This window comes from Melospiza melodia, chromosome 9, assembly GCF_035770615.1.
Source record: "Melospiza melodia melodia isolate bMelMel2 chromosome 9, bMelMel2.pri, whole genome shotgun sequence".
Classification (NCBI taxonomy): Eukaryota; Metazoa; Chordata; class Aves; order Passeriformes; family Passerellidae; genus Melospiza; species Melospiza melodia.
Window position 1 is genome coordinate 29,573,935 of NC_086202.1, and position 26,511 is coordinate 29,600,445.

At 40.5% G+C, this 26,511-nt stretch overlaps 1 protein-coding gene across 8 annotated transcripts in view; it reads right to left on the bottom strand.

Moving 5' to 3' along the window:
* Positions 1-26,511, bottom strand: part of RTKN2 (rhotekin 2) — a 50,877-nt gene that overhangs the window by 13,579 nt on the left and 10,787 nt on the right. For 4 of the 8 annotated variants that reach the window (XM_063164042.1, XM_063164047.1, XM_063164044.1 and 1 more), the window contains exons 2-10: positions 24,049-24,155; positions 17,009-17,181; positions 15,217-15,275; positions 11,605-11,658; positions 10,584-10,701; positions 9,029-9,229; positions 4,390-4,484; positions 2,785-2,891; positions 1,638-1,769 (exon numbers count right to left, since the gene is read on the bottom strand). In XM_063164042.1, the coding sequence (XP_063020112.1) occupies positions 1,638-1,769; positions 2,785-2,891; positions 4,390-4,484; positions 9,029-9,229; positions 10,584-10,701; positions 11,605-11,658; positions 15,217-15,275; positions 17,009-17,160 (918 nt within the window). In that variant the 5' untranslated portion in view covers positions 17,161-17,181; positions 24,049-24,155. Of the gene's footprint in view, positions 1-1,637; positions 1,770-2,784; positions 2,892-4,389; positions 4,485-9,028; positions 9,230-10,583; positions 10,702-11,604; positions 11,659-15,216; positions 15,276-16,404; positions 16,778-17,008; positions 17,182-24,048; positions 24,156-26,511 lie in introns of those variants that run through there. The other 4 variants (XM_063164043.1, XM_063164048.1, XM_063164050.1 and 1 more) reach the window with 3 other exon arrangements.

Consider the following 26,511-nt stretch of genomic DNA (forward strand, 5'->3'; position numbering starts at 1 on the left):
TGAAGGAGCAAAATATCTTAGTACAATATGGTTACTTTACAAGGAAAAGCAAAATCGGGATTTAGACTAAAACAGAGAACCCCAAGGAAAGACATGAGGCAACCTGATAGATAATTTTAAAAAATATTCCTGTCATGTTTTAGAATTATTTAGTCATTCTATAATTTATTAAAGTTTACCATTTCTTAACTGATACTGTGAACAGCTGGAAAACAGATTTGTGGCAGAGGCTGACTTAGTGAAATTGAAAGTGACTGAAGAAGTAAACCTACTTAAATACATATCACAGTATAAATATTTATTTAATGTAAATGTATGAACAGTTGGAGGAAAAAATAACACTAGAAGAACAGGTAACTTTATTTAAGGAATCAATTTAAATCTTAGCAATTAAAAAAACCATCCTGGCACAAACAGGTCACATTGTTCCAACCCATTTAAATGTTTGGGTTCCATAGCAGTGTCACTCTGAACAAGAACACAGTCACCTCTGCAGGAACCCTCAAGGCACCCAGAGCTGATTCTGCTGCTGTAAGGATCATTCTTTGTCACCCCATGTCCCCACATGTCCCCAGCCAGGGCTGAGCCCCTGCTGCCACCACCCAGGCGTTTGTGCAGCCGTGAAATGAGCGGGGTAAGAACTGGTGAGAGGCAAACAGGGTGAGGCTCCTGCTGCCCTGCCTGGAGCCCCCAGCACTGCCTGGGCCTGCCTGGCACTGCAGGGCAGCAGCAGAACCCAGAGCAGCCTGTGCTCAACACAGCTCCCAGATGGGTCTGTTCCCTCTGTGACATCAGCCGTGGCACTGCAAACACTGAACTCCCCTGCCCATCCTTATGGGACAGTAACCCTTGGTGCCTGCCCACAGCCACTTGTTGAAAGCATCTGTTCCCTCTGATGGACTTTGCCATTCTGCAAGGTCCTTCCCATAACATTACTAATTTAAATATTACTGCAGGTCAATTACTGCTTCTTTGGCCAAATAGTAAGCAACGTTTTAAAATTACATTTTAAACTCAGGTTTTTCAATCAGGGCATGAACAACAGCAATAATATCATCCTAGAGAACAGCATTTCCTAAGTTATTATGCTCTGGACAAAACCAGCATTAAGAAAAGCAGCTTATTTTAAGGCACTAAAATATTTTGAAAAATTTTCCATTTCTCCTTCTCATTAAGACTGTGGCCAAATAACACGTAACAACAAAAAAGCTTTTGTTGGAATGCCACCTTGCTGAGGACAAAATTCGACCAAAGCATTGCTGGGGGATTGTAAGCAATACATTTCCAAGGGCTGTCTTGTAGAGCTGTGATATAAAAGGTTATTACTTTTCCTATAGAAGAACACCCTCCTTTTTGCCTCTGTGCTAACCAGTCTAATGCAATAGAAGGAATTTACATCCACAGCTAAGGAATGTTATGCTCCTGCTGGGGGACTGCAAATTTCACTGAAGTACATCCCACCCTCATTCTACCTATAAAGCACTCTGCATACCAGCAGTTAGGGCCCAAATGACTGCACATTTCTTAAACTAAAAAGAATATCCCCCAAAATAATAAAATTAATTTTAACCACACGCCCCATTTGATTTTGTTTAATCAACAAAACAAACAAAAAATCCCCATACAACCAATTTTACCTTGTTGATGGAAACTGTCAATGCTGGCTCCACTTTAGCCTCAATTTCTTCTGGTGAGTAATAACAAAGGAGTTTGCCACCTCTCAGTACACAGTACAGCCTCCTCCAGCTTGTCAGGCCTCCTACCATTTGCTAAGGGGAAGAAGTAGTGAGAAATTGCCAAACACAAACCTAAAACACAACCAATATTGCAAGGTGCACACATACCAGCCCTGAGCGATCAAACCTTGGCTACACCAAATTCATTCCTACAACAAAAACTTTCTGTTACAGAACATTCCAATCACTGATATCTGAAATGTTAGCAGTACTTTAAATGTCTTCTGGTGTTTTACAGTTTTCACAGACTTGCCATGTGACACTAATAATACAGAATCTGCTGGTTAGCACAGAATGAAATCTAGATCTGGTGTCTAGCGTAAAAAAAGAAAGCACCTTTATTAGCTACAGCAATTGCACAATAATAGAAATAAAAAGAGTATTTCACTTTGGAAATACACAGTACATTCAACAAATGTCAAGCAAAGACATTTGTCTAGAATTTCCACTTCCTCAAATGAATTTTCTGAACAGCTTTCATAAAACCATAACAGTTTCACAACCAGTTTAAAGCCTGTAATTCAGCACTCCTGACAAATGACCCAGACCCTCTGGCCCTCCACTATCACCTTCTCATTTGCCTAGTTGTGCAACAAACCAAAATAGAGAAGTGAAGTGAGTTCACATGAATCATTTCTGAAGGGATGAGTTTAGATGTGGCTCTGTTCAGCAGCCTGATTCACCATGCTGGGACAGAGCTCTTGTGGCAGCACAACAAGGGCTTTGTACAAGGATGAGAGCCATGGGATCACTAGGACTGATGCCATCAAGTACCACTGCAAACCAACTCTGAAACAAGAGTTTGACTTGATCTTTACTAACAGCCTATGTCACTCGTGCCAAGGAAACATTGATTTCTCCATGCTCAGCCACTGAAGGCACCTTTGTGAATGTGGCTGTGAGAGAGTTCCCCCCTTGCTCTAGGCAGAACAGGTAAAGAACAACAGTTCTCCACACACCACTTCAGGTAACAGCAAACGTTCTAACAGTGGACTCTTAGTGACAGCTTTTAACAGCCAGGATGCAAACACAAGCAAGGGCTCCTTACCTGCTGATTTAGAAATCCTGCCATCATATCCCTGGCCATGCAGGAGGGCTGCACAACTAAACGGCAGCACATGTTCCCATACAGGGGCAGCCAAAAAGAGGATTCCTCTGGGGGAAAGAAAAAGGCAAAAGAGACAAAGACCCAGATCTGAAAACCTGCCCTGAACATATAGTTTAGCTTTCTACAGCTGTTTTTGCATTAAGATCCTGAATCTAAATAAGCATATTTTCATATTTTAAGGAACGAGATTTAATCCTGTGGGATTAGATTAAAACTGATTGTCAGCCTTCAGGAAATGTTTTTTAATTGAAAAAATTAGTAAATTCCAAAATAATTTCAAGTAAAAATGGCAATATTGCTCTGCAAAAAAGAGTTGTTCTTACATAAAATGTGGCTCATTTCAGAGCTAGAAACTCTTTGAAAAGTAAGTGGCCTCTCATCTCGTGTGATCCTGAGCCCATCCCATTGTGGCACACAGCTACCTTCATACATGAGCACTTTGCCTCAGGTGGCTTCAATAAGGAATTTGTATCTACTTTTGCCTTCAGCACTAGAGGAGCATTCAGGGTTCCAAGGAGTTCCTAATGAATTGGAATCACTCAGCTCCACTGTGCAATAGCCTTTCTCTTCTGTAATTAGAAATAGGTAATGCAATGTTCCACAATGACTGTCTTTGGTCAAGGTTTGGAAATGCTTGTAATGAACCAAAATATCCAGGTATGTCCTTCCTCACCAGACTAAATTATGTAAATTAATGTCAGAAAAAGGAACTTCAAGAAGAAAGTTATAAAGTACTAATAAAGAAAGGCTTACAAATATCAAAGGTACTCAGAATTATTCATCCAACACGTCAAGAAAAAAATGCCCCATAAATCTTCAAATCTGTACTTATTCAGAATTACTGAAATGTAAAGAAGGAAATTCCCTCTGAGGTCAAGTTTACCCCAGTAAATGATTTAAATTCCCAGAAGCAACAGTGAGAGTCCCATGCCTCAAGTTAACAGTTGGAGGATGGCTTTTGGGAGGGGCTATCCTTGCAGAAAATAATGGACAAAGTACCAAAAAGTGAGAACACCACCATCAGCTGCAGCATAACCAGTCCCACAGTGCCAGCATCCAGGCTGGCTGCTCCCAACTCGTGCTGCCCCCAAGCTGAAGGACAGCAGGCAGCACAGACTGCAAGCACACACACTCTTACATCCTGTGTTAAATCTGGGCCTCAAACAATCTCACCAAAATGAAGCAATTTTTCTTTTTCCTTCTGACTACAGAGAAACAAGCTGTTCTTCATTCTGATACCCTTCCTTGATTGTGAGGAAGGGGAAATAATTTGTATATAACTCCAACTCACATAAGATGGAGATGCAAATGACAGAAGAAACTCCCAAAGGAATTAAATTTTCATCTGGACTTGAAATTTTACTCAACTTATAGTTTATTCAGCTGTGTACAGATGCCTGGTTTAGAGCCGTTAAATATTTTATTAAAGTTGTTCTATATTGAGTATCAAGAAAAATAATCTCTTTAAGCTCTTTAGTTTACAAGACTTTAATGCAAAATGTTACTGTTTTTTTATTTCCTTAAATTGATACCACATGTACTTACCATTTCCTGTAATGGTAAGGTTGTGGGTCCTGAAATTGTCCTCAGCACTTTCCAGCCCCAGAGTGGTGTATGCCAGCAAACTGAACTTTGCTCCACTAAATGTGAAAGAAAAGACATGTTTAGGACATTGCTGCTTTGTGCTGCTCAGGCAGTCATTAAAGAGAGTCTAGACACAGCTGAGAGACCACAGTTGGGTACAAGGACACAGCAAGGTGCAGGGCAGGACCTGGCAGTGACCACAGATGGACACCTCCAACCTCTTCCCACACAACTCCTGTGTCTCTGGCTCACCTTGTAAACCCTGTCCCACATTCTGTTCCTGTCCTTCCCAGATCCTCATCTCCTGCCCCTCTGTGTGTAGCTCCAGTTCCAGGCCAATGCCATCATTCCTTCCAACTCTTTCTGCTGCCTCCCCTCTGGACCTGCAGGCCAGGACACCTCTCAGGTGGTCCCTGCTCCAGCTGGGCTTGTGCTTCCTGAAGAGGCAGCAGCAGCCAAACACAGGCACACAGGCTGTGCTATCCAAACCCCTGCACCCTCTGCATGCTCTGAGCACCTCTCTCCTCTAGGCAGACACCAAGTAACTTTCAATAGGAGTTTACAGCTCTTATTCCTAGGCCTAAAGCAATTAGATTTGGTAATAGGTTCAAAAATTCCTAAAGTTAATAGAACAACTGATGACAAACTTTATCTGAAAATACAGGTTAAAAATTAAAAGGCATTATAATGCCTCTCCATGTTGCTCTGCTCTTTGCTTTGCCTATCCAGACTACACTTTATAAACCAGTTGTTTATATATGTATTTTTTATATAATCCAATTATTCACAGGCAGAAATCTGTACAGAAATCCTATGGTCAGTTTTGTAGCAGAAAGGATTTCTTTTCACTTATTGGACTTAGAGGTTTCAGAATCTTTTATCTTAGTTTTGCATTTTGCCCAGGGGAAAAAAGTATCACTCTTACAATTCAGCACAGTGCAATTGTGGAATGCAGTTCTTGGAATAAACTGGTATAAATTTAGTACTTTTAACCTTTTCTCTAAAATACTCATTGGACCAAGTAACAGATTTATAGTCCAGCAGTGCAGTAGGAATTCCACCTGGCTCATGGCAGTTAGAACAAAGTTCACAAGAAAACAAACCCCTCCAAATCACTAAGTACTCTCCCCAACAGGATCTAGCACAAGATCCTTAAAATAACTTCAGTAGAACGTAAGAAAGCTTAGTGGTGTAAAAGCTGAGAAGACCCCATTGAACTAAGTTCATCAAGAATAGTTTTGTCCATCTTAGTATTGCTCAAATTTTATTTTTCTGACTGGCACAGTGGGAACACAGAGTTTTCAGACCTTTGGCTGTGCAGATAAATAAGGAGAGTGTCTACCTCCCCCTAGCCCTAAGGACAGAGGAGGAGGAAAAGTAGGAAGTTTGTTGGAGGGGAGGGGTGTTACATATCTGTCTCCAGGGAACAAAGAGAAAATTAAATACAATATAACATGCTGGGTGAAAAACCACTGTTATGGAGCACTTCAAGAGGGAAATCTGAACAAAAACCCATCAGCATTTGTATATATCCCCTGCTAAACTGTTCCTTAACAAAAGATTATCCACTGATTATGTTTGACCAAGCAGTTGAGCAATGCATTACCATTCTATTTAAAGTGTACCAAAAAGTTCAGTTTCTTCTCACAGATAAAACTGCTGTGCTGATTCTAAAGTTACTTTTTTTTCTAAAGCATGACTAATTACCACAACAACGTTGCCAAAAAAAATAGCTACTTCACTTTTAAAATATGCTCCACAGTAACATTTTCATTCTAAAATACAAGTCATTCCTTTCAGGCAGCTGCAATATAATTTAGGAAAGTTTTATCTACAGATATTTTTCAGATTTAACTGGCTAATCAGGATTGTTGACTGTGTTTTTCCTTTGCCTTTCAGAGAATTAGCTAACTGCCTTAAATGGCAGTTTCTTTGTATAACAAAGAATAATCTGCCTGCTGCATCTCATTCAGTACTTTGCATATCTGTAGTATTTTTCCATGTAACAACTTCATTAAAAAAACCCAAGCAGCTCATCCCCACAACAGGCCTGTGGCAAAGGCTCATTGTTAAATCTGTTCACTGATCAAGAGACAGAGGCACCCAAGTTTCCACACAGACCTGGGTGTGGGAAGGTGGAACTGTAACACTCCATCCATGTATGTTAATCCAGACATCTTCAATTCCAGGATCTATTCCTGAATATTAAACCCACTGTTAGAAATCCCAGTCTCAGTTCACTCATTCAGTGTGAGTGCAGGAGTGAGTGGAAGACTTGTGAGGTAAAAAAAATAATCAATATGCTCAATATTCAATCAGATCTCAAATAATAGAGGGTAAAACCAAATATAACCTTCAGGTGCTAACAAGAACCCAACCATAAAAGTGAGGCCACCAGATTAGACTGTGTACTTCAGCTAAATATCACTGGGGATGTGCCAAATCAAACACAGGACAGGGAAGCTGCTGCACCTTCAGCCCAGTGGGGGACAAACATCAAACAACAAGCAGTGCCTGCACAGCCAGGTCTGCAAACCAGTAAACAGCACTTGAGGGACACTCTCCAGTGATCTATCCAAAGAGCAACCTGGTTACACTGCAAAACTGCAAAAAAAGAAAAAAATTTCTTCTATAAAAAATGTAAAAAGAAAAAAAAATTAAGCTAGAATTGAAAAACTAAGCAGGCAAAAGACTGTATAGAAAGTAAATGAGGGATAATTAGAAGAGAATATCAGTATATTGCAAATTAACTAACTTAAGCAACCAATCAAGCCCTTTATCACTAAGCTTTTTTGAGAAGTTCCAAGTCTGAGAGTTTCCTCACTAACCAGAGAGATTTCTAAGCCAAGAAGTTTGAAACAGAGGGATCACAGAGTTTTTGGGAAATGGAGAATTTCACTCATGTGTGCATTGGAAAGAAAAAGGCTTGTACAAATGAAATCTACAGAGAAAAGGTGTTCACATAATAGAGAAAGTTCACTTTTTTGTTGCAGTTTAATTTCCCCTGCTGGACTGGTAAAACTCTCTGGGAATACTTGAAAGATCTCTTGTAATCTTGCAGTCTCTTCCCTTTTATAAGGGCTACATACCAAGGTCTAACTAATATAAATCCTTGGGGGAACATATAAAAAAATTGACAACTTATTTTCTGCCTATAAGAACCCATTTCTTTCCAAACAACTATTTTAATCACCCAGCAAGGCCATCATTTAACACTTCATTGTTCATTTAATTGTGTTAAGAAAGTAATAGCCACTGTGAGATGATTATCTAGAGTAGAAACAACAAACTTCCAAGATGGAGGGAAGGAAAATTCAATTGAGAAACCAAAAGCAAAACCCAGGGGAGGGGGCAGCTGTTTAAATTGCCTGCTGGTGTTTCTCCTGAAAAGACAGGCAATCCAGACTGGAGCAGAGAAGGCAGTGGTTGTATCTGATCCAAACTGTGTCTCATGGCTCAGCTGAAGCACAGCCACCTGACATGATGCACATTGAAAAATACATTGTCATTAGGTGCAATCCACTGGCCAGTCAGTGATAAAATTTGTTTTGCTCTGTGGATAAGATGTCTTGGATGTCTATTTTTGAGTCAAACAGAAAAATCAGTTTACAGTTATATCGGTTCAACAAAGACAGAATATGCTTGAATGTTTCCTTTTAAAATCCCAGCAAATAAATATATGAAACTAGACTAAGACTAAACACCTAGCAAGAATTAAGCATTGATTCTTTACTGTCAGTTGCCAAAAAAAAAAAAAAAAAAGGAATTCCTTGAAAAAAATTTATTTCTAAAAAAATATAAATCAATAAAAAACCAATGCTATTAATATTTGCAAATTCAGTATTTGGCCTGCTTACATCCCAATGAAATTGAAGTAGCTGGAAAATATTAGCAGGCAGTTAATTTTTAAAAGGAAACAGGTAAATTATTGAGAAAAGCACTTATGCCTATGAACACTGAAAATCAGTAAGTCATTTTAAAATGTCCTGTGCTAAAGTCAATTCAGAAATCTCCTGCTAAGTAACCATAAAGAGCCTTTGGCAGTGCAGAGTTTCACTGAAAAGCTGGCAAGTGGAATTAGGGAAGAGGGTACAGGAGTGGGTTCTCCTGCCTACATACACAACTTTTGCCATTTCACACATCTTGGAACTTTTACACATATCTACTGCCAGCTATGAGCAACACTGGCTGGGTGCAGAAATAGTATGGGGGAGGACATAAACAGGGAAAGGGGGAGGAGAAGAGGTGGATGGACAGAGAGTCACACACAGACTGTACAAGCTCAACTTCCCCTGGAGATCAAACTAGAAATATTATGGAGTTTGCAAAGAACAGTGGATTTACCAGCTGGCTGCCTGTGGAGCACACAGATAAAGGCTGCTTGTGTGTTTCAAGATCAGAACCAGGCCCCAGGGCTCAGCGACATGGCTGGAATTCACACCTACTTTCTCATTTCCTATTTAAAATGTAAATTTTTTTTCACTTGGGCAAGTTGAGAAAAAAAACAGTTTCTTGGCAGTATGCCAAAAATTCACAATTATATTTGGCCTATTTCTATTTTAAAAGCTACAAAACCAGAACATCAATATATGTGGCTTACTGGATGACTGGGTCAGCAGGCAAAAGGGGTTCAGTGCTGTCTTCTTCCAGTGCAGCTTTGAGTTTCTTCCCTGTAGCTTTGCTGAGGGATGTTTTAAGTTTCTTTGCCAGTTTCTTAGGAGTGTTTGTTATACATAAAGACTCCTCTGTATAGCAGCTATAGACTTCAACCTTCACCTGGAAATCTGGGCTTGCTTCATCACTGAAGTGGGGGAGGAGAAAATTTCAGAGCATTTGTTAACAAACTGTGTGTGGAGCCAAGGAAATCTGCTGCTACTTTATAGATCAAATAAGATATTTCTAATCAAGGGAAGCAATGCCAGACCATTCAGGCACAGATATACATTAATATGGAATTAAGGACTAGAGTACACAGTAGTAACTTGGTATTGGGGTCATGAGATGGATAATTGCAGCATAAACAATTACAAACAGGAAATTCAACATTTAGGTTAAAAATGGAAAAAACACCCACGTTATGGAAATACACAGGCAAGACATTCAAACACACTTAAATCTGCCCTCTACTGTTACACAAAAATCACATGATTGGAAACCTATCCCTGCCTATGGTCCTAAGTCAGACTGAACTGTTTAAAAGACATCCTAGCTGCACCTCATCCCCTTCAAATTACTGAAAAAATGCTATCTAATAAAATCTGTCCTTTACAACTTAACTACCCACTGCTGCATCCTCTGGCCCACAACCTTTCTCAGTTTTCAGTTTTACTGATTCTCTTGCTCTCAAGCTTAGTCATCAAGCCAGAAGCCTAACCTCATCTTTCAGATCCAAATCATGTCATCACACACATGCCATAATGAAATCATTCCAAAAGCTTTTCTATCAAGTCTTTTTATGCCTTGTGGGATACAAGGCAAGTTTGGGTGCCTTTTCTGCTTTTGTTGCAGTGCTTCACTGAAAATTATAATGGTTAGGTCTCATAATTTTAAGAAGCAGATTTAAGTCTTTATCTCCATTCTTCACTTGAATGGGTGTTTAAGAGAATTTAAAATTTGATTTAAACTCAGTTTTCAGGATGTTGATTTAAAGTTTTTGGTAGTTCTAGTTTTTCAGTCAGTCTTCCTCAGAAAACAGACTCTAAATTGTTGATATAAAAGGCAGGGAGTGGAGTCAAGCACACACTCAGGTAGGTGTAACAGACATGAGGTGTTACATGAGGAAAGAGACTGTACCCTGCTGGACAGGTAACATTTACACCTATAATGTCATAATGCTTTCAGGTTTTAGCAATAATTTAATGCTGTCCCTGAGATGTAAGTTTATCTCTTTATATAAAGAAAAATGCTTCAGCAGGGCAAAAATGAAAAGAAGTACAGATCAACTGGCACATCTCCAACCAGCATCATTTTGTACACAAAACCAGCCTTCCAGAGATGGGGATCCTCCACCCACTAAAATGAACAGAGCCTCTACTGGTTCCTTTGCCCACAGCAAAACCTAGTGGACCTCAGCCAATCTTATTCATAATCACATCCACCTGCAAAAGAAAACAGCAATATTTGTACTTCATTCAACAGAAGTAAATGATACTCACAATATGGTTACATTTTCAAAACAGATATCTGTGACTGCTTCATCCACAAGAGTCACCTCAGTATCAAAAACCTCAGCTCCCATGCTGAACAAACAGAACACGGCGTAGCGCTGCGATTCTGGAGAGGGTCACAGAGAACTTTCATCAGAACTTTCATGTCACAGAACTGACACTGCCAGTAAACAAAGCTACCCAAAATGGTCACTCAGACCTCTGAGGAATTGCCCTCAAATTCTCCCCACCATAAATTTTCATCATAGGATTTTATGGTAATTGACCTGTATAGCTAGAACAATATACACAAAGGGGAAAAAATGCCTACCTCTATTAGGAGGGGAAAAAAGTTGAGTAATCTGGTATAGTGTCTGCTAGCAACTTCAAAAACATTAGTAAAAATGTCATTTTGTGTAGTAAAATTGATTTTACACAAAAAAATAACATCTGATGCAAAGTCTGTATCATTTTATGAATGTGCTACATAGGATTAGGCTATTTTGCCATGCTTTGCATCTCTGACCATATTGAAAATCAAAGTGAAATCAATGCCAGGTGGCAGCTGGAACAGATTTAGGATTAATCTCCATGACACAGCAAAATGCATGTACTTGAAGGCTATCCAATAATACCCTCAACACCAACAGTCAAGTTTCATTTAAATTTCTCATTGGAAACAGCCTCCAATGTACTCTCTCAAGTGCAGACAAGACATAGAACAATGTGTTGAATCAGAAGTTTCTCAGTTAACCATTTAATACAACATTCTTCTGTTGCTTCCTCTGGAATTCTTCCTCAGGTGGACTCTTTAGAGCAGGGTTTAAACACAGAACCACAGGACTTTGAAGTAACTCAGCTAGCTACAACCCCAGCAACTTCAAATTACAATCATTTACACAACAAAGAGTAAAATATAGACCTAATGAAAGGTCAGAAAAGGGGTTGAATGAGTATGAACTTCCTCATTCAGTTTAAATTTACAGGCAGAAGCATTGCTTATCAGAGTAATTAATTACATCTTACATACTTTCTTTTTTGCTGAAGTGGTCAGAGCCTTTCCACATTAATGGTATTCGAATATCTAAAGGGGGAAAAAAGAGGGAAGGGAGATTAAGTTATAGTCAATATTGCAGATCTGTGATCAAAACAAGTCACACAAAGTGTGTTGCTGCTTTTTCTGATGTTCTGGTGGTAACAGGGCCTTCCACCCAAAGAACAGCATAAGTATTCCAAGATTATTATCCACATCAAAAGAAAATGCAATAATTAGTTGAACTTGAAGCATCATTCCTGTTTAGAAATTATGCTGGAATAAAGAATATTTTAAATCTCCTTTGAAAGTACCTGAAATAGCATTTCAGAGAAGCTGTGTAACATAGTTCTGAGAGGCATTCTCTGAGCCCATTATTATGCATAGATGTAAACCAAAATCCTGCTAGCCTGGTGCTGAAAACCACTCATCCCACTGCAAGAGGAAAACCTTCCTGTTTTAATGAAAAGACTGGGATACTTATACTGCCAACACTTCAGTCTTGTTTTGCTAACCATAGAGAAAATACCACTTGTAATCACATTCCCAGTGAGAATTGTCTTAGTCAGCAAAAAGAGTTTAGAAATAGTTTTTCTTTTAACACAAAAATATCCTTCTACTTCAGAACCACAGTAGAGAGGCAATTACAAAGCCATTATTTTAAATCATGCCTGTCATTTTAATATTAGGAAAGTATTTTCTTCACTAAATTTTCCCATTTATCTACTAAACTCAACATAGTACTAAGTGACATTTTCCTCCAGCTTAGAGGACTCAGGTGAAGACAATGTTTTTCATTAGTCCCCTGTTAAAAGACAAATGCTGTGAGGGCTTTATCAATCCAAGCCTGGTTTCTGAAGTACAAGGGTGCTGTTTAAAAGTATATGCAATATATTAAGTGACACATGATGGCAGCAGTGAACAGCATGAACTCAGCTGTCTTGTGACAAAAATCTTCAATATTGTTATAAAGAAGCATTGCTGACTCCAGTGTTGTCTTCATATGAGAATGATGGAAAAATCCACATTCATTATGCTAAGATGCAAAATGGTGCCAGTATTTTGGCATCAGATTGTCATCTATTCCTACAGGGGTTTACCCACAAAACTTAAGTGAAATCACATTTAGTCACTCTGTCTCAGAAGGTAACTGAAAAATTCAAATTTCAGTTAATTTTTATTATGAGACATCTTATTATAAAAGCTATTTCAATATTGAAACTTTCAAATTCATCTATTTTTAAGTGTTCATGAAAACAAAAAACTTTCAAGTGAACTACCAGCATACAGCTTTAGACTTCTAACTTCCTAAAAATCAATACATCACCATGATCTGAAACTGCCTTTCACTTCTAAAGATGCATTTGCATAGCAAGCATTTCTAAAAATAGGGGGTTTTAACAAAGAGAATTAGTTTCATTAAAATCATCGCAGAAGTCTCTCTTAAACTTTTAAAAGATATATATATTCATCTTTGTCAGAGACAAAGCACAGAACATTTCTTTCCTAAAATACAAAGGTCTCAAATCTACACTCATATGTGAAAACAGTTACAAATAAAAGCTTTGTCTATCTTCAATCATAGCAAACTCTGAATGAAAATTTTAATGCACTCAACAGACCTTGTTAGCAATTAGAGCACTAGATTAAGGATTACTTATGTGTGCCACTTTCAATATCTTGCTAGCTGAAAAATTTACACCTTGGTCAGAAAATCATCAGGGTATAGACAATCAATCCGGCAACAAGTTTAACATGATACTTGTAAATCAGTTTTCAATTCATTCTTGGACTGAAGGAGCTGGCATTTATCAAAAACAAAGATCAATTTTCACACACCTTAATTTCAGTTTCCATTAGCTGTAAATCTGTTTGGATGCGAACTGGATACATTCAAATACTACAATTAATCAAATTTAAACCCAATGATCCCTTTATAAAATTACTTTAAATTATGATCATGCTTTTTCATCAACTTTGATGTATTGTCTTCTGACAAAAAAAAATCGATTGGTACAATAACATAAATTACATAATTTATTCAAAATATGGGGGATAAGTAAAAATGATAGAAGTGTGAAAAGCTGTGGATTAAGGAATGCACTTCCCACACAGTATCTGACATAGCTGCCTTCTGTAGGAGCATATTCCTCAGCAGTCCTGCACAGCTCTTCCCAAACTTCTGCACTCGCTCACGATTGCCCTACTTTTTTTGTAGCCATCATCTGGCATGCACTATGTGACACACTAATAAATTTATAAGTGGATGGATTGCTGAGGGTAGAAAATCAGGAGGTGACCTATAAAAAGAATAAATCAGCAGAGGCCAAGAACAACATTTAGGCTTTTGTGCTGTAAACTGGACCTGGCCAGGCTTCCTGACACCAGTATCTGAAGAGGGGGGAGGCACAGCAGCAGCCAGCACCCCCAGGCTGGGCTGCACAGAGAGACAGTTTGTGCTTCCTCCCCTTCTCCCTGATCTCTGCCACACTTCTGAGGACACAACCTTCAGTTCTGAGAGCCACTGTGTTGGTAACAGTGCAGAATCATTAACAGACAGCACCAAATACAAAGTGGTGTATTTCACCCCCTATGGTCTTACTGAAAGAAACTAGCTAGATCTTTCATATCCTGAGCAAGTTTTCCATACTGAAAACAGAGTTCTTAAAAAATTCTGATTTTCTAAAGATAGAAAGCAGAAGTGTATTATATGACCCTAAAGTCTTCACTGCAGATAGCTCTCCAAATTTGAAGAAAGGTGCAACCACAGCACAGACAGGCAAACAGATGCTTTCATCCAACTGCCATAAGGAGGAAAGACAGATACACATTCTGCAAACAGCTGTGCTGGCAAAAACATTAAAACATTATTGAACCACGTGCTCCATCACTCTTCTCCTACTAGGAGTTACCTTGCTTAAAGATATACCAAAATATGCAGAATTAACTGAAACAGCTTCAGTAGTGAGCTGCTCTACACTATTCCAATCTTAATGCAGCAGGTCAGGGAGCACAAACAGATGTGTCAGCAAAGCTGGCAGAACAGCCACAGGACTGCTGAATGTAGTAGCATCCACTACTGTCACAGGCAAACAAACCAATAAATCCACAGTGCTGAAGTTTGAGAACAGGCTAGAAAACACCCCACTAGGAATGGCTGTTAAATGTTGTTACTAGCCTGCATTGAAGCCATAGCACTACATCTTTGCTCTAGTAATGTAATCTGCATTGCCTAAATAACATTTGCATACTAGTTATGATTCTGCTCTCAATTTGTTAGACACCCCTGTACTATCACTTCAAAGTCTGCTGTTGTGGGGAGAAACAAAGTTTTCAGCTCACTCACACTGATGTAGCTTTGAAATGCATTCAGTGTTTATGGCAAACAGCAAAGAAGTATTTCCCTCTGTGCAATGCCCTGTGAGTAAAATGGAAATAGAGGGTAGGATCTTCAACAGCCCATGTGTAACTTAAGCACAAGTCCCCTTGCAGTGATGCCCCTGAACCACATTTACACTTTAAAAATACCATCTTTTCTGTATAGTTTGTATTAGAAGACACTGTCCAGCTAATTAGCTTCTGTAATTAAGTGTCTAGCTGGCCTCTTACCTGATATAGCAACCCTTGCTCTGCATGCCATCCGGTCTTTTGTCCCATTTTCTGAAGACCTTCAAAAAAGAAGAAAGAAAAAAGATATTTAGATATCTAAAACTCAACCCTTTAAACACTAAGAAGTGTCAGGATTTTCACATTAAAGCTCATTTCAAATGCTTTTCTTTAAAGTTAATTTTGGTATCTCTGGTTTAAGATATGAGTCATTAATTTCTTAGGCATAATCTGGGAGGAAGGTACACCACCATTTTTTAAAATTCCTTAGAAGACTTTACTCCAAAGTAAAGTCACACACACATCTTTCTTGTCTTTTCCAGCTGCAACAGGATCTAATACATTATCAAATTTTGCCTTCTGTACGTGTCAATGAGGATGCAACTTAATTTATTGGTTCTATAATTTATTGGTTCTATTATTGTTTAAAGAATTGCCTCCTCCTCTATTAATAAAATGAAAATTTGTAGCTGCTAGCAGTATCATGACTTCCAGAGGCAGTTAGAATATCTTCAGAACTCACAGAAGACAAATCCTAGAATTTTCTCTCTGCAATAATTAAGCCTTAAACCAATTCCAGTCTGAAGCAAATACCCAAAGAAAAAGAGCTCCAAATGGACTATCAAGTACCAAAGATATAATTTAAATGATGGAGAAATAACTCTGTAGCATGCATCTCCTCTAATGACCTCCATGGACATCTCAATAGCCCTGAAGGCAGGAATCCAAGCAATGCATGGCACTCACAAATCAAGTACACAATACAACTGCTCAGATACATCTCCAAATGTCCCTGCCCTGGTCTGGACATGTGCCACCACCATTCTGGGCTCACTGACAAAGACAAGGAGTTGAGTAAATCAGCATATATACACACTTGATATTATTCCATCACTAAATACATAAATAAAAGATGAGTCACTGCAAAACTCCTTATTTTATTAGAAAAAGCAATATAAATGCAATAATTACAGAATACCACATGTATCATAAGCCAGTTTTCAAAAGCAGCTTCAGAATAGTGGACAGAAAACACTGCTCTTTCCTCCAACACATTTCTCCTATAAGGGAACATTTCTGAAACTGAAAAGTAGTGGAATTGCTCCTACAGACACAATTAACTGGAGCCAAGCATGTACTCACAGAGTTTCTACACTAAACTGCAATATAATATTTGAATAAATTACTAACCTGAGAGCAACAGTGTCTCTGCACCACGATTCTCAGCATTGCACACCAAATAAATTCCATTTAGACCAAAATTTTGTAACATTATTCAAATAAAACACACATACTTTAGCTCCTTCAAGAGTTATAAGGTGAGAATATTTTCAGCTACTTTTCTTCCCATTGAGTGTTACATTTATCACTTCGCTGTAGTTAGCACAAGCGGCCAGCAGAGGGTACCAATTAACCGCGATAGGGCCATTATTAAAGGACCCTTGATAACCATAGAAAGCATGAAAAATACAAATAGCTGTGTTCTGTCTTGGATAGCTTTGTTTCGACTTGGCTAGGCACCTTTTTGTATGCTAAGGACAATCAAGAAAATATGTCCATTTGTGTTACTTGATACTAAGTTAATATCAAAAATAAAATCTACCCAGGAAAATATGACTTGTATTTAATTTTCTAAAGCAAAGAGAAGATAATGGAATTATTTTATAACGTAATGCTTTAAGGCAGAAGTCATTTATGTTTAGGAGATAAGGAAGGGCTTCAATCCACATTCCTAGACAGAGTGTAAGTGAATGCCTGCTGGATGCTGCTGCTGTGGATTGGAGCTGTTACTCACTGCTGCCCCGGGGCCTGCAGCTGTGCCCTGCAGGCCCGGATGCGAGCGTTGCACACCAGCAGGTTCTTCACGGCGTGCAGGAGCTGCTCCCTCTGCGTGCTCACGGCCAGCAGCCTGCAGATCCCCTCCCGCATGCGCAGCTCAAAGTTCATCTTCTCTTGGGCGTCACATTCCTGGCGATGCAAAAAAACCAAAGGATTAAACTAAAATTAACTAAGAGTGCTCCCAATTTTTACATCCTCTGCAGCTGGGAGAGAGAACTCCAGGTTTTAATTATGCACAGCAATTGCAATGGTTACTGAATGCAGAATGGTGGTTCTCTCTTCAGGAACAAATGAGTTAAACATGGGACAAAACAGATTTACTATATCCATTATACATGCAAATTCCAATCCAAGATTAACTCACTGTACCATCTGAAAGTTACTAAAATTTTTATGTGCCTCCATGTGTCATTCATAGAATAATAACATGTGGTCCTAGAGAGGGCTAACTGAACAAAGCCTATAAATTAACAACCCACTTTTAACAGTGACCTCTACTAAAATAAATTTTAAACGGAAGAAAATGTCTGAAATATTTTAAATCAGAAACTCAATCTCATCACTTCTTCAACTGTCTTTAAAAAAGTGAAGAAAATCTTTTTCAGTTATGGTTGATATGAAACTCAGGTAACAGCAAAAGAACAAGAAAAGAGGAGACTGATCCCAATACTCAACTGCATCAGGCCCTGAACTGAGAAATCACACAGCTGTGGTGGCTGCAGGACTATACAGGCATCATGTCAGGCACACTTTTCATTGAAACAGGGAAGTAAACTAAACATGGCTGGCAAGTCACTGGAATTCACCATTGCGGTACTTTGAAAGAGTGGAGGTTTTTAAGGTTTTATAAAAACTGCTGAGAAGACAACTTTTTCCTGCCTGCTTTCACAGAAAATTAATAAATCTGCATTATTCCTCACTAGTGACTTCAAAGAGGTCAATCTACAGCAGGCCAGGAAATAAGGAAGGTGAAGGACCACAGAGTGCTGTCTCCCAAAGGCCCACTAGATGCCACTGATGGCTGATACACGACCTCATGTTGTGGCTGTCCCTGGCCAAACTGAGTATTTCTGACACGAGAAGAACAGAGTGAGTAACAGAATGTTGTCATGGCATTGCAGGGTTGCAGTGCAAATACTTTGCAGGCCAGTGAAGAGCAATGCTTTCCCATTACTAAACAAGAGTGCCTCTACTACCTCTGGAATTAACAAGTTCGTGGTTGTTTGGTGGCAAATGGCTCCCAAAGCTCACATCAGGGACATTTTCCATTGAAGTTCTGCTGGTACTCTCTACAGCTGATATATGAAAGCCTGGGACCCCGTATGGCACCATAGGCTATCCCATTTTTAACCCTCACAGGTTTGCTTTTTAAAGTTTCAATCACAGCCAGAAGGAGATAAAGCAGGGCAACAACACTTCTGCATTCTCAGCACCTGCATCTTTATTCACCCTTTTTCTTAGGACTCATCCCAGAAAAGAAAACAAAAAAAAAAAAAAAAAAAAAAAAAGGAGAGCAGTAAATAGCTTTCATCCATCTTCTTTTCTTCTGAGTCAAATTTTACACAGCTATGAAAACCTAAGCAAGGCCCACACCTGTCCCTAAGAAATAATTACTTATTCTCTGAACCTAAACTAATAAATCAGCTGCTACAAAGCTCCAAAGAATGACATCCTACTTCCCCCTAATAATTCCCAAGACAGCAGGCCTCAGCACTGCCCTGGCTCCTCTCCACATCTATCACCTGTTACAGAACTACAGTAAGGAAATAAACATTCCTATTTGGGCCATCTGCATGTACCCATACTGGCTTTCAAGAACTGCACAAAGCATTCAGTCCACACTACATCTCAGCCAGGTTCACATAAAATATTCTGGACTAGCAGTAGATGGCTGTTGGATAGATAGATAAGATAGCTTAAATAACCACACTACGTAAATCTCATCTGAATGAAGGATTTAGCAGCCTGATTTGGGAATGTATAAAGTTCTTTGTGCCTACCAAAAGAGATTGGTCAGCTTTTTTCCCCCCTCATTCTGTCTAAAAATACAGGCACACCATCTGGACTCGGAGGAAGGACACAGCACTGTGTTGCCATATGCTGTCTACTGACACACCGCTCCCTTGTGAGGGCCATCCTCCCCCCCAACGGCAGCACAACCCAGAGCAGGTCATCAACAGCTGAGGGGTTTTCAGCCCCACACTCAGGAGCTACCTCAGCAACGCTTCTAAAAAGTGTCTTTGTATTCCCCACCTAAGTACACTCAGTATTAGAAATGTCTAGTCTTAGAAAGTCACAAAACAAACAAAAATAACAACAGCTGAAAAAAAAATTATACAGATACTACTGAAGGGAGAAATTTTACTTAATTTAATTGGTAACTTCATCACAGGCTTTCAGATTCTTATTCCAAGGTACACTTCTGATTTACTGCCACAGTGGTTTACATCGAAACGCTACAAGTCTAAACCCCATAAGTATAGTATATCTTTTTAAAGTAAGCAAGTAGCTAGGCAGTGGGTACTCTTCTAAAACAGGGGCAAAACAGTCAAGACACCAGCTTGGGCATTTTGCAGTTAGAAACAGAGCATTTGCTGCAATTGACAGCCACAGTTTCACGGACTCTCCCGAGCTCAACTTATTTGGGTTTAAAGCAACTTGAAGTGTAAAAAAACCCTCATGAATCGGAAAACCAAGGAAGATTAAAGAGGGGCAAGGAAGCAGCTCCAAGAGCCTACAGAGAGGAGGGTGAGCGGGGGCCCAGCTCGGCCCGGCCCAGAGCAGCCGCTCTGCCGCGTCCCCCCTCAGGAGAGCCCCCTCAGCCCTCACGGTGCGCGGGCAGCCCGCGGCCCCCACAGACCCGAGCTCGGAGACAGCGCAGCTCCCGCCCCCCGGGCCGCCCGCAACCGGGCACCGCCCGCCACACCGCCCCCGCGGCACCCGAGAGTGCGGACCGGGTCGGGTCTGCCCTGCCCTGGCGGCCCCGGCACTCACCGGCCCCGCGGTGCCCGGCCCGCCGGGCTGCTGCTGCTGCTGCCGCCTCATCATCCTCAGCCTCCTCGGCGGCGCCGCCGTTCAAACCTCCCGCCCCACAACGGCCGCGGCCGCCCCGCCCCCGGGCCCAGCAGCGCCCCGCGGCACAGCGGCCGGCCCGGCTGGCTGGGAAAGCCGCAGGGCTGCCGACTGCAGCTGACGGCAGCGCTAACCCCCTCGAGTTTAGCCACAACAGCCAGTGCCAGAAATAAAGGCCAGGACAGCGCCCGTCTTGGCTTCCTTCTTCCCCGTTAATTTACATTCCTAAAACAGGCCGGTGCCGCCTCTTTCTGCTGAGTGCCCTTACGGGGAACGGCTCATGGCAGCAATCACTGCTGCCCCAAAGCATGCCATGAATTTTTAACCTTGTTCTTGGGTTCCTGCCGTTCATCTAATTATGCATCTTTAATATTATGGTACTTCAATAGCTGCAGTAGTAGCACGTGTTGCTAAAAGTATACTGTTATATACTGAGTAAAAGTGCATTAATTATTCACTAGATTGACTGGAGAGGAATGGGAGTAACATCTCTCTTCTGCTGCCAGTTTTGCAGCTCTGTTTGTCTTCAGCAGATGAAATAAATGAGCCAAATAGTGTCTCCCATCCATTCCTCATCCCTGATTTCTTGGCTTTCCTCTCTGAATTCCTCCTTGACAGGTGATGGTCAGAAGCACAGATCCTCATTGCTTTGCACAGGGTTGTCAACATTTGTGGGAAGTAAAATGTGCTGGAATGAGTGAGATATACAGTGTTGCTAACAGCTTTCTACAGAAGACAGAAGTCTCCAGGCTAACATATGCTTATTTAAAATATAAGAAAATGCAGTTAGGAAGGGAAAATTTTTAAAGCCTCATTGCTTCTTCAGGATTTCACATAGGTGCTCAGCAGTTCAGCTGGACCCCTGACATGTACAACTGGGGCACAAACACAGTGGGCTAGCCTTTGAGGAAAATCAGAACTTCTGGACCAAAACTATGTATTCCTTGGGGCAAGGCAGGGGACAGGGAGGTCTGCTTCACTCCAGAGTGCTCATTTCACCTGGAGGCAGAGATGGCAGAGGCAGCTGTTCTGGAGTTCCTGTCTCCATCTTGGGTCATGTTTCTTAGGGCAAGGAGAGGCTTTCAAATATTCATTAAATACCTTCATGCCATCGTGAAATCCTCTGCATACCATTGGCAGGGCACCTGCCACAACTGGGAAGCCCTACCCTGTTGCATATAGGCAAAACCTTACAAAATAAGGAAGGGCCTTGTTACCCTTGTAAAATCATGGCTCAGGCCTGTTACTTCAGCTGAACAGAAAAGGACTATGAGAAAGTGACTCAGCTGAATTAGAGGTAGAAAAACAAATTATATAACCATTATGTGTTCATATTGTGGTTTATGGTGGTTGGTTGGATTACATTTGTTGTGCTTAATTAGAATGTAACTGATAAAGGCCTAACTGCTTTAAAAGGCCTGGTTTTTGCAATAAAGGGCTCTCTTGCACCTGCCTGGGGAGTCTGCATTGCTTTGCTTCATTACACTACCCCAGGTTATATATCTTTAGGTACTGTGACTTTTCCAAAAAGTCTTTGTCCAGTTCATTCAGAGGAGAAATCCCATCAGGGAGCCAAAAGGCTTTTGCTTAATCAAGGTATGATACTTAGAGCTGCATATGGACAGCCAGTATAGCTAAGAGTGAGCTTAAGGCAGGTTTAAAGGCAAGTCTCTACCTAATCCTGGTGCTTTCATGCACCCAGGATAAGCCCTGGGCTCCTGTCTCTGCTGCAGAGGTCAGGGTTTTGGATACAGCAAAAGCAATCCACCAAATGAGGGGAGAACATGAGATGACAGATCAGAGTGCCCTTTTGCTTTACAGTAGGGCATGTCTCTTAAAGTGGGGTCTGGCCTCTCCTAATTCACTCAGAGATGGGATTTGAGCCTCAAAAATCTACAGGCCATTTTCTAAGCTACAGAAGTAAACTAGAAACAGTAAGATGTCATGGAGTGGAATTGAACCAAAGTCTCAGGTTGACTGAACCATATTATCATTGAATCACTGCTTGACCCAAGGTGACCCATACAGCCTTGACTGAATGGCTGAAACTCTTTGATGAGTTTGATGTAAACTGTGGGAGCAGCTGGAAATTATAACCTTACCGCAGAGATAAACAAATAAGGAATTAATTACTGTAACTCATCCCTTCACCAACTCACCAAATAGGGCCCTAGCACAGAAAATTGATACAACCTGTGAAAGAGACACACTGACACACTTCCTATCCAGCATCATCCCAAGCAAGTTCAGGCTAGACTCTAGAAGAAAGCCACTGGTTCAGTCTTTGCAGAAGCCCTGCCACAAGACCCCAGAGAACAGCTCTCAGGAACACACCTGCAGGGTTTGTCAAAAGCCAGGATGACTACATGGAAACAATAAAAATCACTGCAAAAGGACAAGTTATGCCCCAAATTATTTCAGGCAATCAGCAACTCTAAAACCATTTTGCTAGTGGTGTAGACAGCTCCCAGGAATCTGTGGCAGTTGTCCAAGAATTTTAGATGCTAATTAGCATGGTTTTACAGTACAGTCTGTTCAGCAAATCTGAGTCTTAATAAAGTCCCAAAATGTGACTGCTAGTAGCATAAAGAGCCCATGCCTGCAGCCCTTACATGCTCCTACAGACACTGACTTGAGTTGGAGCCCTTAAGAAACCAGTGGCAGTTACATGTGTAGGACTCAGCCCTAAGCAACATGAGTGGAATCCTCTCAAGCTCATTGCATGCCTGCTCTTCAGCTGGTTCAAATGTCCACTTTTCCACTACATTAGGAACATGCTTCTGCAAAGTCTGGCTTCTCACATTCTTGCACCTGTTTCTGTTTTGGTCCTCCATTGCATTCACTTTCTAGAGATGTTAGGTTTTTTCATTATAAAATCAGGCCTCATAATTCAGTAGATCTAATTCATTCAGATGCTTAATTAAAAAATTAAACATTTCACCACACTTCCAGTATTAGCTTTTAAAGGAACATGAGACTGAGGCTTTAAAAGGCATTTCTACAGGTTTAGAATGAGGTGAGATGTTCTTTCCACACTTTATGTCTAGCTCCAACAAAGCTGTTCTGCTGCTGTTACAGCACATAAACTAACTTGAAATGAAGAAGGCTTTATGCCATCTGCATTATCCAGAGATTTGGGATTCAACTAGTAACTTACTATTCTGCTTGCTCCCTAACTGAAGGGTGAATGCAGTAGACAGCAACAAAAAAAGGAAGCATTGTAACCATGTTTTTTTCACCAGACAAACCTCCACTGAATGGCAGAGAAACCCAAAGGCACAACCTACAAAACAAGGAAAATCCTGCACAGTCACTGCTGCTAGTGCAGAGAAGTCAGAAGGAGGTAGGGTGAATTAAACAGGGGATCTATATCCTGCCTTCTGGGGTTTCTTAAGTGAAACATTTTTTTCAGATGAATCACACCATCCTTTTATTTGGCATTTGATTTGCATTGCAAAGCATTTGGCTTCCTTCTAGTATTAGGGAAACTGGATAGCAGAGAAAAGATCATTGTCTATCTAAATCACTGTTCTGCTCAAGTGTTAGATCAGCATATTATTTTAAATGTTAGGCCCATCATTTTGGTTTAGCAGGTACAAAATGTCTACACCTACTCTTGACAGCACTGCAGTATTTTTCTTAATTTCTTAGTTCCCACAGCTTGCTACACCTACTCCTTGAATTCAGAGTGTGCCAGTAGAAATGCATTCAATTCCTCTTCAGATTCATCCTAAATAGAAATCTATGAAGATTTGTACTGGACACGTGGGAAAGAATTGCAAAGGCTTTTTATAACTGACTACTTATTTAATTTTAAGCTGAAGAGCAAACTGTTCCCATTGATTGCCACTGGCTTTAATTGCCATGGTGTGTGACCACTACAGATTGGTGAAATGGGCAGAGACTGGAATTTAGGGTGTTTACCTGACCACTTACTGGAGCTCAGTGACTCATTTCTTCATCTCAGCCTGCTGAGAGGTCAGTTGAAAGTCTCTCCATCTCTTAGCTGGGCAGAAAGGCAACATGTAGTCCTACAAAACAAAAATATGGGTAACTACCTTATTGTAATGCACTTCAGGCTCAGTTTTGATTGGTTGAGGTGAAAATTAATCATCTGTCTAACAATGAGCTAAAGCTTAACCCTATCATGGTGAAAGTTATGGTAAGAGAAAACTTTATAGGCTCTTTCTTAGCTGAGCAGTGTGAAATAGGTTCCTTCTCTAAGGTAGTCATGGACCCAGTTGTTGAAGATGTCATCCCATAACATGCAGGTGCCCAAGTCAGCTAGAATGTATCACCCTTATCTTCCTGCCATAATTAGACAGAGCAGCCAGAACAGCTGAGAATAAACTCTTGCTATTTCAGGTGTTCTCAGATTAATTTTATCCTGAGAGCTTCTTCATCTTCTGCTCAAGTTTTTTTTTTTTTTTTTTTTAATGTTCTGCAGCTCTCCTCCAACTGCTATAATGCTCCCAATGGCACCAGGATCACATCTCTGTATGATGCCATCAACTAAACATGGATACCAAGGTGCTTCAATAAACTATTTTGTTGATCATTTCATGTTCCTGTAGAATTTCTAAAAGAAACTGTAAAGCTTGAGAACACACAAGGAATTATTTTTCCTTTTTCCAGATGCCAGAAACTGACTCCTCCCAGTATTTCTGATGTAAATCCTATATTGAAATGCCTTCAGATTAAATTAATGTAGCCTTTTTGAATCACCATGAGAGATAAATGTACTCAAAATACATTTTATAACAGAAATAGTAAGTTACATAAAATTCATCCCTATGTTAATTCGGAAAACAGTTCCTGAGATCAAACCTGAAAACAATCAAACTAAACATTGCATGACTTGAAACTGCACTTTGATCGTCCTCTACATCCTCAAGTTTCCCAAACCCAAGACAGTGGATGAGTGACTAACCAAGGTACACCAGTCACACGCATTCTGCTTGGGAGACCAGGGACATTGGTTTTGAAGCCAATTCACATGTGGCTCCCACACAGGCACAGAGTTGAGCCCATCAGAAGTATCCTGTTGGACAAGGATCCTCCCAGGTGGCTGAGAGCTTCACTAGAAGCCTTTCTCCAGCTGAGAAGACAATGTGGACACACAGGGTCTAACAAGGCACAAGTTTTGCAGCCTTTCCCTAAGTTTAGAAATCTACATGGTCTGTCTTTTCTATTCCAGTTTTTATGTTTACAGCAGTTGAAAGAATGAGGTCATCTTTAATTCCTTTCAAAATCAAAGGTGATCAAAATTGGCTGCTTGACTCCATTGCTTATAGAGGGAAATTTATACACAAAAATAACACTGCTGCTTAAACCCAGAGAGGTCCTTTCAGCTCCATATTATGGGGACATTCCATACAAGGAGGGTATCCTGGAGATTCTACACTTCCTTACCATGCCTTTTACCAGGATTCCTCTGTTGGTTACAGAGTCCTGGTTTGATTTCTTGGGCATTTACTGCAGGTAGCATTTGGTGTATAAAATACCCATCTGAGACAGCTGCATCCAAATGTTTGCTAGGCAGTGTGCTGGTGAATTCAGTTTGTGTCCTGGGACAATCTAACTGGGCACTCTGTGTGCTGGTTCCAGGGTTAGGCCTGTTAGGATTTTTCTCAATTGATCTTGCAGAGGCAAGTGAGAAGTCACAGGATTGCCACTTTGAACCTGAAAAGGTGATTACATGCACCGAGAATATCAAAAATCTAACGATAAACTCCTATATGAGAAAATAATGCCAGAAAATCATCTTCCTTTTGAGACACAGAGGACTTCCACCTATTGCTGTGAGAGCAGGTGTAAACCCACTTCTGATAGCAGCCACTCAGGTAAAAGGAGCAGTTCTCCAGTTAGCTCTTCTTGGGACTGGCTTCCTTTTCTTTTTCCCTGAAGGTAGATCCAGGCCAAGTATTTACAGATGGTCTCTGTTTTTCCCAAACAACGCAGAATATCTCTGCAGAACACAGTACTTGGAAACAATCTCCATCTGAAGTGAGTTTGTGGTTGGGTCTGATTTTTCCAAGTACTGGAATATAGGTATCTAAGGAGAGAAAAGCAACACAGCAATGTGCTCTGGAGACCAAGCAACATCAGCTGCCCTCTGTGCAGGCACCTGCACTCCAGTTCCCCCTGCACTGCAGCAGAAGTAAATAGTGACTCACCCTTACCACTGCACATCTTGAGGTGACAGCTGGCACAATAACTGAGGCACACTAGCCCAGTATAAATTAACTTTGCATTTCACACACTATTTGGATTCAGTCTCAGGGAGGATATTCAAAGGAGCACGGACAGGGATCTGTACTTCCTGCAAACTCTCACTTAACCATAAGAAATGTTTCTCATTCATACAAGATTGGTTTTTCTCAGTAA